This window comes from Eimeria necatrix, genomic scaffold (assembly GCF_000499385.1).
Source record: "Eimeria necatrix Houghton genomic scaffold, Enh_scaff707, whole genome shotgun sequence".
NCBI classification, from domain to species: Eukaryota; Apicomplexa; class Conoidasida; order Eucoccidiorida; family Eimeriidae; genus Eimeria; species Eimeria necatrix.
In genome coordinates this window covers 6,756-20,538 of record NW_013654534.1, presented here as the reverse complement: position 1 = coordinate 20,538, position 13,783 = coordinate 6,756, and the positions used below count along the sequence as shown (strand labels likewise).

The 13,783-nt window shown below is 47.4% G+C and overlaps 3 protein-coding genes across 3 annotated transcripts; 1 reads left to right on the top strand and 2 right to left on the bottom strand.

Annotated features, from left to right (window-relative positions):
* Positions 1–90: 90 nt before the first annotated feature.
* Positions 91–1,368, top strand: ENH_00072180 (hypothetical protein; the record flags this gene model as incomplete). The annotated part of the gene is made up of 1 exon (XM_013582657.1): positions 91–1,368. One exon carries the CDS (start codon positions 91–93, stop codon positions 1,366–1,368), a length of 1,278 nt encoding a protein of 425 aa, XP_013438111.1.
* A 551-nt stretch (positions 1,369–1,919) lies between these two features.
* Positions 1,920–1,988, bottom strand: ENH_00074290 (hypothetical protein; the record flags this gene model as incomplete). The annotated part of the gene is made up of 1 exon (XM_013582656.1): positions 1,920–1,988. One exon carries the CDS (start codon positions 1,986–1,988, stop codon positions 1,920–1,922), a length of 69 nt encoding a protein of 22 aa, XP_013438110.1.
* Positions 1,989–2,894: 906 nt separating this feature from the next.
* ENH_00072160 (kinesin heavy chain-like protein, putative) lies at positions 2,895–8,449 on the bottom strand (the record flags this gene model as incomplete). Its single annotated transcript, XM_013582655.1, has 7 exons — positions 2,895–3,241; positions 3,803–3,889; positions 4,059–4,374; positions 6,421–6,477; positions 7,022–7,189; positions 7,517–7,630; positions 8,339–8,449. The coding sequence occupies 7 exons, from the start codon at positions 8,447–8,449 to the stop codon at positions 2,895–2,897; spliced, it is 1,200 nt and encodes a 399-aa protein (XP_013438109.1).
* Between the last annotated feature and the right edge of the window lie 5,334 nt (positions 8,450–13,783).

The following is a 13,783-nucleotide window of genomic DNA, read 5'->3' as shown; positions in this document are numbered from 1 at the left end:
CTTTCGCCGGGAGGTCTGGGGGGAGTGCTGTCTCTGGCGGGAGCAGCAGCAGCAGCAGCACCCGCAGCAGCAGCAGCAGCAGCAGCAGCAATGGAGCCCGCAGCGTGGGGCTACGGAGAAGCGCTGACGGAGGAAGCAGCAGAAGAAGCAGAAGCAGCAGTTGCGGTGTATGGGGAGCTCGCGCTGCAGTCGCTCAGCCGCATGCAGCTGCTGCATTTGCTGCAGGGCGAAAACAAAAGAAGAAAAAGACTTTTGAATTTAACTCGAGTTTGTTTATTTGCTGCTTACCTTTTCATCGGTGCTGCTGCTGCGCTGCTGCTGCACGGGGGCCCCCCGCTGCTGCTGCTGCAGCGGGGGGCCCCCTGGGCTGTGGGGCCCCACACCTCCCGCAGCAGAGTGCTGCTGCTGCTCGAGGAAATCCAAGGACTTAATGTGGCTCTTAGCAAGAGTTTAGAAAGGGGAGAGAAGGCAGCAGCAAGAGAGTTGGCGCTGCGGCGAGAAGCAGCAGCAGAGGCGCAGGCGCTGCAGCAGCAGCAGCAGCAGCTGCAGCAGCAGCTGCAGCAGCAGCGCCAGCTCGAACTCGCCCTCAAGCAGCAGCTGCAGCAGCAGCAGCAGCAACTCGCGCAGCTGCAGCAAAACAACGCCCAGCTCGCCGAAGAACTCAAAAGCAGGGGCCCCCGCAGGCAAAGAGGGTACAGAGTCCGCGGCGACCCGCGAGACCCGGGGGCCCCCCTGCAGCAGCAGCAGCTGCTGCAGCAGCAGCTGCAGCAGCAGCACGAACCCTGGCAGCAGGAAGAGGGACTCCCCCAAATGGCCTACGTGCTGCAGCCCCAAACTGCTGCTCTCCCCAGTCCTTGCCCGCAGCAGCAGCAAACTCTCCAAGACCCGCTGCAGCAGCACGAACGCCTCCTAGACCAGCAGCAGCAGCAGCAGCAGCAGCAGCAGCAGCAGCTCGAGGGCGGGACTCCCGCAGACTACTCCGGCTACTACGGGTTCCCCGAGCCCGATACCGAAGCAGCAGCGCCAGCACCAGCAGCAGCAGCACCAGCAGCAGCAGCAGCAGCAGCAGCAGCAGCAGCAGCAGCAGCAGCATCAGCACCGGCGGAAAGCTACACAACTCTCGAATATTCTGCTGCTGCTCCGGGAGGAGCAGCAAGTGCCTTTGTGAACTTGGAGCAGCAAGCAGCCTGGTTTGCTGCTGGCAACTCGGGCGGGGGGCTCAACGCTGCAGCAGCAGCAGCAGCAGCAGCAGCAGCAGCAGCAGCACCGCCTGCAGCAGCAAAGTCCCAAACAAGCAGCAAACCGCCTTCTGGAGGCAAAAGCATTTTCAAAAGACTTGGCATGGGCAGGTCCACCAGCAGCTCCTAATCTCCAGTTTGTCCTTCATGCATGCATGCATGCATGCATGCATGCATGCATGCATGTATTCTGCATGCATGCATGCATGTATTCTGCATGCATGCATGCATGCATGCATGCGTGCGTGCAGTGAGTCAATGAATGCAATGATAAGTGCATGCGCGCAGGAGAAGTGCATGCAAACTGAAGTGCATGCATGCATGCACTGAGAGTGCATGCATGCATGCATGCATGCAAACATTAGTGCATGCATGCATGCATGCATGCAGCAATGAGTCCGTACAAACATGCAGCAATGAGCGCATGCATGCAATTTGCATGCATGCATGCATGCAACTCGCATGCATGCATGAGTGCATGCATGCATACAATGATGGGTGGACGCATGCGTGCATGCATATTGCATGCACGCATGCATGCATGCAGTAATGCATGCATGCATCCACGGATGCATGCATGCACTGATGCATGCATGCACCCATGCATGCATGCATGCATGCATGCATGCATGCATGCATGCAGAGAATGCAGAGTCAGTTTTTGTGGGGACTTGAACTTATCTAGAAGAATGCAGGAAGACACATTTGGATTAATTTGGTGTTTAAAAAAACAAAAAAGATTTCAAACATTCTTTGGGGAGGCTTTATTACAAAACAAAATTAAAAAATGAAGCAGCAGCAAAGCAGCAGCAAAGCAGCAGCAAAAGAGAAGCAAGGGGCCCCTCCCTGCTGCTCTGCTGCTGCTGCTGCTGCTGCTGATGCGGGCAGCGCAGCAGCAGCAGCAGCAGCTAGCTCAATCGCCCAGGGCTTCAGCAGCAGCACCTGCTCTAGGGCTAGGGTTTAGGGTTTAGGGTTTAGGGTTTAAGGTTTAGCTCCTAGAAAGACAAGTCGGGAGGCTCTTCTAAATTAGGGTCATCATCAGCAAGGGCCTCCCCAGGGTCACCCGGGGGCCCCCCGGGGGCCCCCCCGGGGGCCCCCTCGGGGGCCCCCTCGGGGGCCCCCTCGGGGGCCCCCTCTTCTGCTTGCAAAATGGAGAAGTCCACAGCTTCTCCTCTCTTAGCTTTTTCAAGAGCTGCTGTTAACTTCTTCACTCTGTCTTTCAACTTGGAAATTTGCTTCGACTCCACTTGCTTCGTCGACTGCAGCAGCAAAGGGTTTAGGGTTTAGGGTTTAGGGTTTAGGGTTTAGGGTTTAGGAGCTGTGGCTGCTGTTGGCTTGCTGCTTCGCCCGGGCCTCCCGATTAACGAAGCAGCATTCAAACTGAATCTGCTGCTGCTGCTGCTGCTGCTGCTGCTGCTGCTGCCCCTCCTCCTGCTGCTCCTATACTGCAGCTGCTGCTGCTGCTACTACACTGCACCTCCTGCTGCTCTTGCTGCTGGTACTGCACTACAACCCCTGCTGCTGCTCTTGCTGCTGCTACTGCACTACAACCCCTGCTGCTGCTCTTGCTGCTGCTGCAACTGCACTATAACCCCTGCTGCTGCTTTTGCTGCTGCTACTGCCCTGCACCCCCTGCTGCTGCTCTTGCTGCTGCTGCTACTGCCCTGCACCCCCTGCTGCTGCTCTTGCTGCTGCCACTCCCCTGCACCCCCTGCTGCTGCTCTTGCTGCTGCGCCTGCCCTGCACCCCCTGCTGCTGCCCCTGCACTGCACCCGCCGCCGCCGCCGCTGCTGCTGCTGCTGCTGCTGCTGCTGCTGCTGCTGCAGTTACCTCGTTGGTGATGAGTTTGACGCGGGCTGCGTACATGAGAGATGTGACAGTTTCCTCGACATTATAATCCGCAGGACTGATGTTGACGAACATCAAAGTCTTGGCAGTGCCGCCCAGCGAGTCGCTCATCACTTGCGTCAGCTTGTGGTTTCGGTAAGGGATGAAACTCTCCCCTGCAGCAGCAGCAGCAGCAGCAGCAGCAGCAGCAGCAGGGGTAGCGGCAGCAGCAGGGGTAGCAGCAGCAGCGGCGGCAGGGGAAGCAGCAGGGGTAGCAGCAGCAGCAGCGGCAGGGGAAGCAGCAGGGGTAGCAGTAGCGGCAGCGGCAGGGGGGAAGCAGCACGGATAGCAGCAGCAGCAGGAGGGAAGCAGCACGGATAGCAGCAGCAGCAGCAGCAGCAGCAGAAGCAGCAGCAGAAGCAGCAGCAGAGCCGTGGCGGTAATGGGAAAATTCGCAATAATAGACTGCAGCGCGGTGGAGGGAAGCAAACAAAACATTTTGCATTCGAAGTTGAAGTGAATTTGGCATTTGTTTTTCTGAAATGTTTTAAAATTAATTCAAAAGTTTGTTTGCTTTCGTGTTCTGCGGCCGCTGCAGTTCAAGTTTTCTGGAGTTGCATTTTCGAAGTTGAATGCGGAAAAAGAGAAAGTGCGAACGGTATTCGCTAATTTAGGGTTTATTTATTGAATTATTATTATTATTTATTCTTTTTAATTGCAAGTTTTGAATTATTTACCGCTGGAAAGAGCTGAAATGACATCTCCCAAGGCAGTTAAGCTCTTGTTGATTTCCTTGGCTTCGACGAGTCTTTCCTTGGTGACACCTGCGCATACACCCGAACTGGGGCGGCGATCCGGGGCTTAAAAGTGCGATCTCGAGCTCCAAAAAAACAAAATAAGTAAATAAATAAAAGTTAAAACCAATTATGAAGTCGGTTTCGCGAAAAACGGGCGAAAAACGCCGCTTTCCGAGCCGTTCAAGTTGCAGCTCACCGCTCTTGGACACCCGCTCGGACCCCGCGAGGTCTATGAGCGAAAGCTTGCCAAAAGTGACCTTTTCCGCAATCAAATCTTCAATTCGAACAACTATTGCAAATATTAAATGAGATCTGGAGCTTTCTGCGTTCATGGCGGTGCCGCTGACGTGGCGGGAGGCCAGGCCGAACTCGAAAATCTTCTCGAGAGATTCTGCTGATGTCACTTTCTTCATTGTTATTCCCTGAATTGTCACTATGCCGCTGCTGTCCTTTTTAATGTCCAAAGAAGGAGGATTCTTCTTGGCTTCGGGGGGGGCCAGCAGGTCCACCAGCTGCAGCAGCAGCACGCAGCAGCAGCAGCAGCAGCAGCAGCAGCGCACGCGGTTTGCGCGCTGCAGCAGCAGCTGCGCCAGCAGCAGCAGCAGCAGCGTGCGCTGTGCTTGACGGCAAACAGCAGCAGCAGCAGCAGCGTGCGACGCGCCTGGAAGCAGGCAGCAGCAGCAGCAGCATGCGAGATGCTTCGAAGCAAACAGCAGCAGCAATTAGCCCCAAACACGAAGCAGCAGAGATGCACAAGGAGTAGGTAGGCAGCAGCAGCAGCTGCTGCCGCTGCTGCTGCTGCTGCAGCACAGACTTAGCTGCAGAAATGCGCTGCTTCAAACCAGCGCTTTTCTTTGCTGCCAGCAAATGAACTTTTTAATGAAATGAAAAAAACAAAAATCGAAAAATCAAAAAGCGAAAAGAAAATAACAAACAAATAGCCACTTTTCAGGATTTAAGGAGAAAAACTAAAGCCATTTTTGCTTATTTTCACCCATATTTGAATTCAGCAGCAATTAGCATGCATGCATGCATGCATGCATGCATGCATGCATGCATGCATTTTTTTGCATGCATTTTTGTCCGTGTGCATGCGTCCAGCCCTGCATTTAGTACAAGTGCATTTTAGATATGCAAATATTTTTATTTTTATTTTTATTTATTTTTATTTTTATTTTTATTTATTTACAAACACTCACACGCACTCAGGTGTATGTACAGCTGAATCTGCACAGCCAACCGCGAAGTTGACCCGCGATGAAAGACATTTTGGAAAATAAATACCATTTAATGAAAAACAAATAAATAAATATTATTTATAAATACTTGTGAAGTATATTTGGGACCCAAGGACAAAAGAAAGCAGCAAAAAAGAAATCAAAAGCCCCCTTCTGCCGCCTCGCATGCAACCCGCATGCAAGCCAGCAGCAGCAGCAGCAGCAGCAGCAGCAGCAGCAGCAGCAGCGCGAAACTGGAACGAACTGCAGCAAAAAGGTTTTTTTTTCGTTTAAAAGGCCAAATGGATATTTTTGTTTGGTTTTATTTACCTGGTTGTTGTAGAGCTCGCACATGTAGCTTTGAGTTTCTTTTTTGTATTTATTTTCATCCAAATGGTCTATTAATTCGAACAAACCTCTGATGGCTCTCGGGGCTATTCCGGGGAAGTTCGCGTTGCCCTGAATGGTGAAGGTTTTGCCCGAGCCCGTTTGCCCGTACGCGAAGATGCAGCTGCGCAGCAAATTTAATTATTTCCAATTCTTCATTTCTTTTCTTTTTTCTTTTTTTTTCTTTTTTACTTCTTTAATATGCAAATGACCCATCAATCGAAACGCAAACAACAGACAAAAAGGATGAGCCGAAAAGAACTGCAGCAGCAGCAGCAGCAGCAGCAGCAGCAGCTGCTGCTGCTGCTGCTGCTGCTGCGGCTGCTGCTGCGGCTGTTGCTGCTGCTGCAGGTAAAAAGACTGCCGTGTATGCTTAGGGGCACTTCAGCAGCAATATCGGCAATGCAGCAGCTCAATAAATGCGCATGCAAATAATAAACATTTTTATTTGTATATTCACAAATTCATTTATTTATTTATTTATTTATTTATTTATTTATTTATTTATTTATTTATTTATTTATTTAGTTAGTTAGTTAGTTATTTATAGCACATGTTTGCTTCCATCTGAACATCTGCAAACAAATTATTGTCATTTTTGCTGCACTTTTAACTGCAGCAAAAACTTTTAATTTTGCTGCTTTGCTGCTGTTGTCTCAGTTGCTGTTTTTGCAACTTTTGAGCTGCTTTTAATCGCTTTTTCAGGTATTTTCCACCCTCAAGGGTTTAGGGTTTAGGGTTTAGGGTTTAGGGTTTAGGGTTTAGGGTTCAGGCGTCGGATGTCCGTTCAGTTGAGTCAAAACCTCCTTAAACCCTAAACCCTAAACCCTAGACGGTAAACCCTAGACCCTGAACCCTAAATCCAGGAACCTAAACCCTCGACCCTGAATCCAAAACCCTAGACCTTAAACCCCAAACCCTAAACCCTAAACCCTAAACCCTAGAAGCTTACACGTTGAATCCGTCGATGACAGACTGAATGAGCCTCTCAGTGTCTTCATAAACTTCTTCCTGAGGGCAGCAGCAGCAGCAGCAGCAGCACTATCAGCAGCAGCAGCAGCAGCAACAGCAGCAGCAACAGCAGCAGCAGCAGCAGCAACAGCAGCAGCAGCAGCAGCAACAGCAGCAGCAGCAGCAGCAACAGCAGCAGCAGCAGCAGCAGCAGCAGCAGCAGCCTACTTGCGTGCTGGTTCCCGAAAAGACTCGATCATAAGTAAATTCTTTTTCTCCCTAATTGAAAACAAATAAACCCTTTTTGGAAATTCAATTTGTCAAAAGTCTAATTAATTATTATTTTAATTAATTTTAAATTCAATTAGTTACAAACTAAACCCTAAACCCTAAACCCCAAGCCCCAAACCCCAAACCCTAAACCCCAAACTCTAAACTCCAAGCCGCAAACCCTAAACCCCAAACCCCGAACCCCAAGTCCCAAACCCTAACCCTAAACCGCAAACCGCAAACCGCAAACGCTAGCCCTAAACCCCACCCGGAAACCCTCGCGCTAAACCCTAAACCCTAAACCCTAAACCCTAAACCCTAAACCCTCGCGGACTTTGTTGGTGGTGACTTTGACGGAGTACTCGTCGACGGGCTGGACACTTTCTAAACACCCTTTTTCTTTTTCGTATTTTGCAAAAGGCCGAATTCGACAGTAAACCCTAATTTTGCCTTTCATATCCTCTATTTCGTTGTAGTACTTCTTCCGCAGCTTCTTCTCCGCCTGCGCAAACCCTAAACCCTAAACCCTAAACCCTAAACCCTAAACCCTAAACCCTGCAAAGCCACCCCGCAAGTCGGCCGGTTAGCGCTGGATCCAAAACCCTGCCCCTAGGCCCCCCGCCTTGCGCCAACCCACACCTAAACCCTAAACCCTAAACCCTAAACCCTAAACCCTAAACCCTAAACCCTAACCCGGAACCCCCAAGTCGCCGGCGAAGCTCTGAACCCTCAACCCTTAACCCTATACCCTGCACTCTAAACCGCCCCACACCTTAAACCCTAAACCCTAAACCCTAAACCCTAAACCCTAAACCCTAAACCCTAGTACCTGGTAGGAGGTTTCGAGTTCTTTGATTTGCGTGACTTGCTGCGCAGTCATTTGCCGCAGCTGCTGCAGTTCTGCTGCCATGCTTTGCACATCTTCAACTTGCTTCTTCAGTTCCTGAATTCAAACAATTCCAACTCGTCCCCAAACACGCACTTTTGCTGCTGCTGCTGCTGCTGCTGCTGCTGCTGCTGCTGCTGCTGCTGCTGCTGCTGCGGCTGCGGCTGCTGCGGCTGCGGCTGCGGCTGCTGCGGCAGCGGCTGCTGCGGCTGCTGCTGCAGTTGTTGTGGCTGTTGCTGCTGCGGCTGCTGCGGCTGCTGGTGTGGCTGTTGCTGCTGCTGCTGTTGCTGCTGTTGCTATTGCTGCTGCTGCTGCTGCGGCTGCGGCTGCTGCTTATTTCTGCATTATTGCCTTCAATTATTTATTTATTCACTTATATCCAAAAAGATTTAAAACACCTTTTTGGGGTTTTGTTATTTCAAGTATTTTTCTTTTTCCTTTTTGCCTTTTCTTTTTGTCTTATACTTCGCTGTAGCTTCTTATTTCACTTTATGCAGCTCCTTATTAGTTTTACTACCTTTTAGGGTTTAGGGTTTAGTGCTAATCTAAACCCTAAACCCCAAACCCTAAGCCCTAAACCCTGAGCCCTACACTCTAGACCTTTTACGCTAAACCCTAAACCCTAAACCCTAAACCCTAAACCCTCCTGCAGAATTCTTTGAATCGGCCTGTGGCTCTGCGCGAGCGGAAACCCCAGGCGCTAAGCAAAACCCTAAACCCTAAACCCTAAACCCTAAACCCTAAACCCTAAACCCTCGAACTCACCGTCATTTCTTTGCTGACTTCGTCGAATTTCTTTTGCAAATCTTTCAATTCACTTTTTGTTCTTTCTGCTTCTGCTTCTGCTTTATCCGCTCTTTCGCTTTGCTTCTGCATTTGCGCTTCAAACTTCTTCGCGTCCGCCACCGCGCCCTGCGCAAACCCTAAACCCTAAACCCTAAACCCTAAACCCTAAACCCTAGGCTTTAATCCCTGGGCCGTAAACCCTGAATCCTGAATCCTAAACCCTAAACCCTAAACCCTAGGCCCTAGGCTCTAGGCTGCGCGCGGCGTGCTTCGGCTCGGGGACCAGCTGCGCCTTGCCTTCGGGGTTTAGGGTTTAGGGTTTAGGGTTTAGGGTTTGGCTCATGCTCGAATTGAATATATCTTCTTTGAAATTAAAGTTAAAATGAAATTAGAAAAAGAAATATTTAATTAAATTGAAACATCTTTGGGCGCCACAAAATTGCATTTGAATGCATTTACAAACAAAGTGGGATTTATTGCAAATGTTTGTTTTTTTGAAAACAAACATATTTTTATAAATTAAAAATTAAATTTGCATTTATCTTTATTTATATTTTTGTTTCAGGTGTATTCGTGAAAATGCGCATTTGCATGCATGCACTCAGGTGTACATACAGCTCACTGCACGTGCGCAGATATATTTGGCGTTCTTTTAAACATAATTATTTTTTTATTTTTGCACTTAATTAGATTTAATTGGAACATTTATAAATACATTTGTTTTTGAATCTATTCAGATCTATTTGCGCATTATAAAATATAAATATTTATTTATTATATATATAAATAAATATAAATAAATATATATGAAGTGTATCAGTAAATACATTTATGTGTACATAAACATATTCCAGGTGTACATACACAGTGCATGCATTTATTTGCATTTCAAATTGTATGTGTCGCTCTAATAAAAGTTTATATATATTTACAAATATATCGAATGTATATATCATATTATATTTATATTCATATTCGTTTAGATATATATAGAATACATATATATATATATATATATATATATATATATATATATATATATATATATATATATATATATATATATAATATATATATATATATAAAAGTATATATACTTATATGTTTGAAGTATACATTTGTGCGTAAATATATATAAACTCATTTGCCTCGTTCGGAGACGCGTGCACGTAAACGTGTGCAGATATTTAGAAGTGAAAAAAGAAGAATTTTGAAAACATATTTTGGATTTTGAGAGCATTTGGCGGAACAAAGAAGCAAAACTTTGCAAATAAAGTAATTATTTGAAAAAAGGAAACATTAATTTGCTTTTAAACTGCGAAAATCGAGAAAAACTTCGAAACGAATTTTCCACTTTGCGCAAAGTCGCAAGGCGCTGGGGTGTACAGACAGCTGCTGGCCGCGGTGTACAGGCAGCTGCTGGCGGGGTGTACAGACAGCTGCTGCCGCGGCCAACTCACTTTCGAACTTTTGTTCATTTCTTGTTCCAGTTGCTTCAGTTCTCGGTTTTTGTTGGCTTCTGCTTCTTTTAATTTTAATTCCAATTGTTTTATTTGCTGCGCCTGCTCTGCTGCTGCAGCAGCAGCACCGGGGGCCCCCCGGGGGCCCCCCTGGTGCTGCTCTAGCCGTTTCTGCAGCGTTTGCAGCTGCTGCTCCAGCTGCAGCAGAAACAAAACTATTATTATTATTATTATTATTATTATTGTTATTATTATTATTGTTATTATTATTATTATTATTGCTATTATTATTATTGTTATTATTATTATTATTATTGTTATTATTATTAATCTTTATTATTATTATTATTATTATTATTATCATTATTATTATTATTAATCTTTATTATTATTCTTGTTGTTATTATTATTATTGCTATTATTTTTGTTGTTACCATTATTTTATTGTTATTATCATCACTTATCATTATTGTTATTTTTTTTTTTTATTATTCTTGTTATAACAATAAAAATCATTATTATTGCTGTTATTATCAGTCATTATTATCGCCATCATTATTACCATTATTAGCACTGTTGTTATTAGTGTCATTTTCCTTACAATTATTTATTTCTTTGTTTACTATGACTGGTGTTGTTATTTGTACATTATTTACTTATTTATTTATTCATTTATTTGTTCATTTACTTATTTATTTGTTTACTTTATTTACTTGTTTATTTATTAATTCACTTAATTTAATTTGATTTAATTTAAATAAATTAATTTATATATTTATTAATCTATTTATGAGGCCTTGGCACTGCCTTGAATTGGGCCACGTTTGAAAACATTTATTTCTCAAATATAAATTTAATTTAATTAAAAAGTCCAAAAATACAAATCAATTAATTCAAAAATAGAAAATAAAAATTATTTGCATATTAAAAAAAAAAATTTAATTTACTTTTAAAGCAGCAGCACGCTCAAGGCTGGCCTCAGTTCCTGCTAGCCTAAGATTAGGGTTTAGGGTTTAGGGTTTAGGGTTTGGGGTTTGGGAATTAGGGTTTAGGGTTTAGGGTTTAGGATTTTCACTTGTCTGTTCTTCTCTTTTGCCTGCTGCAGCATTTGAGCAGCTGCGCCTCCACCAGCGCCAGCAGCAGGTTTTCCCCCTGGCGTGCCTGCAAACCCTAAACTCTAAACCCTAAACCCTAAACCCTAAACCCTAAACCCTAAACCCTAAACCCTAAACCCTCAACCACATCCGCTGCTTGCCTTTTTTCGCTGCTTCCTCCATATTGACGATCGTCATTTGAAGCTGCAGAACAATTAAAATCCCGAACGCTAAACCCTAAACCCTAGGCCCTAAACCCTAAACCCTAAACCCTAAACCCTACGCCCGTGCCCCGGGGCTTTAGATTTCGAGCCCTGCACTCGAACCGCTGGACCCCGACCCGTGGGCCTTTACCGTTGCCCCTAGATATAAACCCTAAACCCTAAACCCTAAACCCTAAACCCTAAACCCTCGTTTACATTATCATTTTCTTCCTTCAAGGCCTCCACTTGAGCAGAAAGTTTTGCTGCTGTTTCTTGCAGCTCTCTAAACCCTCGCTGCTGCTGCAGCTCTTCTTCAGCCAACTCCCGATCGATAGGACCGCCACTCTGCATGCAAACCCTAAACCCTAAACCCTTAACCCTAAACCCTAAACCCTTAACCCTAAACTCTAAACCCTAATGCAGCTGGAGCAGACCCCGCTGGACTGCGGCGAGCAGAAGATGCAGCCTGAAGCCCAAACCCTAAACCCTAAACCCTAAACCCTGAAGCCTCAACCCTAAATGCGGACCCTAAACCCTAAACCCTAGGCTCGAAGAGTGGCAAACGATCATGTGGAGGAAGTGCTTGAGCAGTTCAGCTCAGGGCTAGATTTGAGGGTTTCGAAATTAGGGTTTAGGGTTTAGGGTTTAGGGTTTAGGGTTTACAAAGGCTGCAGGGGCTGCGTTTGCTGCTAGCTGCGCCTTGAGCGCCGCATTTTCTGCGTGGGACCTCATGAGCTCCTGCTGCAGGCTGCTGCTGTCTGTTGCTGCTGCTGCTGGGCTGGGGTTGTACGCAGCAGCAGCAGCAGCAGCAGCAGCAGCAGCAGCAGCAGCAGCTTGTCCTTCTGCTTCCGTCTTTTTTAATTGTTTTTCCAGTGTCATGACAGTCACTCTCTCCACCAATAAGCTGACTGTCGACTTAATTTCTGCTGCAGTGTGCTGCTGCAGTTTGCTGCGGAGAGCAGCAGCAAACTGCTGCAGCAGCTCCTGCAGCCTGCTGCTGCTGCTGCTGCTGTCCGCAGGGGCCGCCCCCAGCAGCTGCAGCAGCTCAGTTAGCTGCTGCAGCAGCTCATCTTGCTGCTCCCTCAAACTTTCAATTTCAGTTTGGCTGTTTAAAATAACTCCCCGCAGTTCTTCCATCCGCTCGTGCCACTGAGCTGCACAAACCCTAAACCCTAAACCCTAAACCCTAAACCCTAAACCCTAGGGGGCTGCGCGCTCAAAGCGGGCGCCAGCAGCAAACCCTCGAGCAGCAGCCAGCAGCAAACCCGCGAAAGCCCGAGACCGCGCGAGGCCCCAGCTCTCGGGCCTCCAGGGCCTAGGGTTTAGGGTTTAGGGTTTAGGGTTTAGGGTTTAGGGTTTAGGGTTTGGACCGTCGAGTTCCTGCATGGTTTTGGGCATTTGTTCTTTGAACTCCCGAACTCTTTCTTCAAAAGAGTTGTGAAGTTCTTTATTTTCTTTTTCGAAATACTCCAACTTGGATTTGGTGGTTTGCAGTTTCTTCAGCAGCATGGTGCACTTCCCAATTGCCACCCCGCGGATGTTCTCCACCTGCAAACCCTAAACCCTAAACCCTAAACCCTAAACCCTAAACCCTAAACCCTAAACCCTCAAGCGTGGGCCTGCCGGACGCGCAGCCGCCTCCGCCCGCGTAGCCAGGAGATGCAGCAGCGGAGAAAGGGCAGCGAAACCCCTGTTTTCTGTAAGCTAGGGTTTAGGGTTTAGGGTTTAGGGTTTAGGGTTTAGGGTTTCTTGCTTGTTTTTGAGCTCGTTTGCGAGTGGCGTTTTCTATCATTCGGAAGTGCCACTCCATCTCCTGCAGGGTGGTCACTTGCTGCGCACAAACCCTAAACCCTAAACCCTAAACCCTAAACCCTAAACCCTAAACCCTGAATAGCGAACCCTAAACCCTAGCTCGTAGCTGCGCCTTCTGCAGCAGCTGCTCCCAGGCCTTGAGCAACAGCTTGGCGTGAAACCCTCCGCACGACTTTGCAACACTTAGGGTTTAGCGTTTAGGGTTTAGGGTTTAGGGTTTAGGGTTTAGGGTTTGCGGGTTTGTCCATCTCGGAAACGAGACGAGTGATGTAGGCCCCACCCCTCACAACCCAGCAAGTACTAGGGCTTAGGGTTTAGGGTTTAGGGTTTAGGGTTTAGGGTTTAGGGTTTGCGGGCCTGTTTTTTGAGTTTGTCCATCTCGGAAACGAGGCGAGTGATGTAGGCCCCACCCCTTACAACCCACCACGTACTAGGGCTTAGGGTTTAGGGTTTAGGGTTTAGGGTTTAGGGTTTAGGGTTTAGGGTTTGCGGGCCTGTTTTTTGAGTTTGTCCATCTCGGAAACGAGGCGAGTGATGTAGGCCCCACCCCTTACAACCCGGCACGTACTAGGGTTTAGGGTTTAGGGTTTAGGGTTTAGGGTTTAGGGTTTAGGGTTTGCGGGCCTGTTTTTTGAGTTTGTGCATCTCGGAAACGAGGCGAGTGATGTAGGCCCCACCCCTCACAACCCAGCACGTACTAGGGTTTAGGGTTTAGGGTTTAGGGTTTAGGGTTTAGGGTTTGCGGGCCTGTTTTTTGAGTTTGTCCATCTCGGAAACGAGGCGAGTGATGTAGGCCCCACCCCTTAAAGCCCAGCACGTACTAGGGTTCAGGGTTTAGGGTTTAGGGTTTAGGGT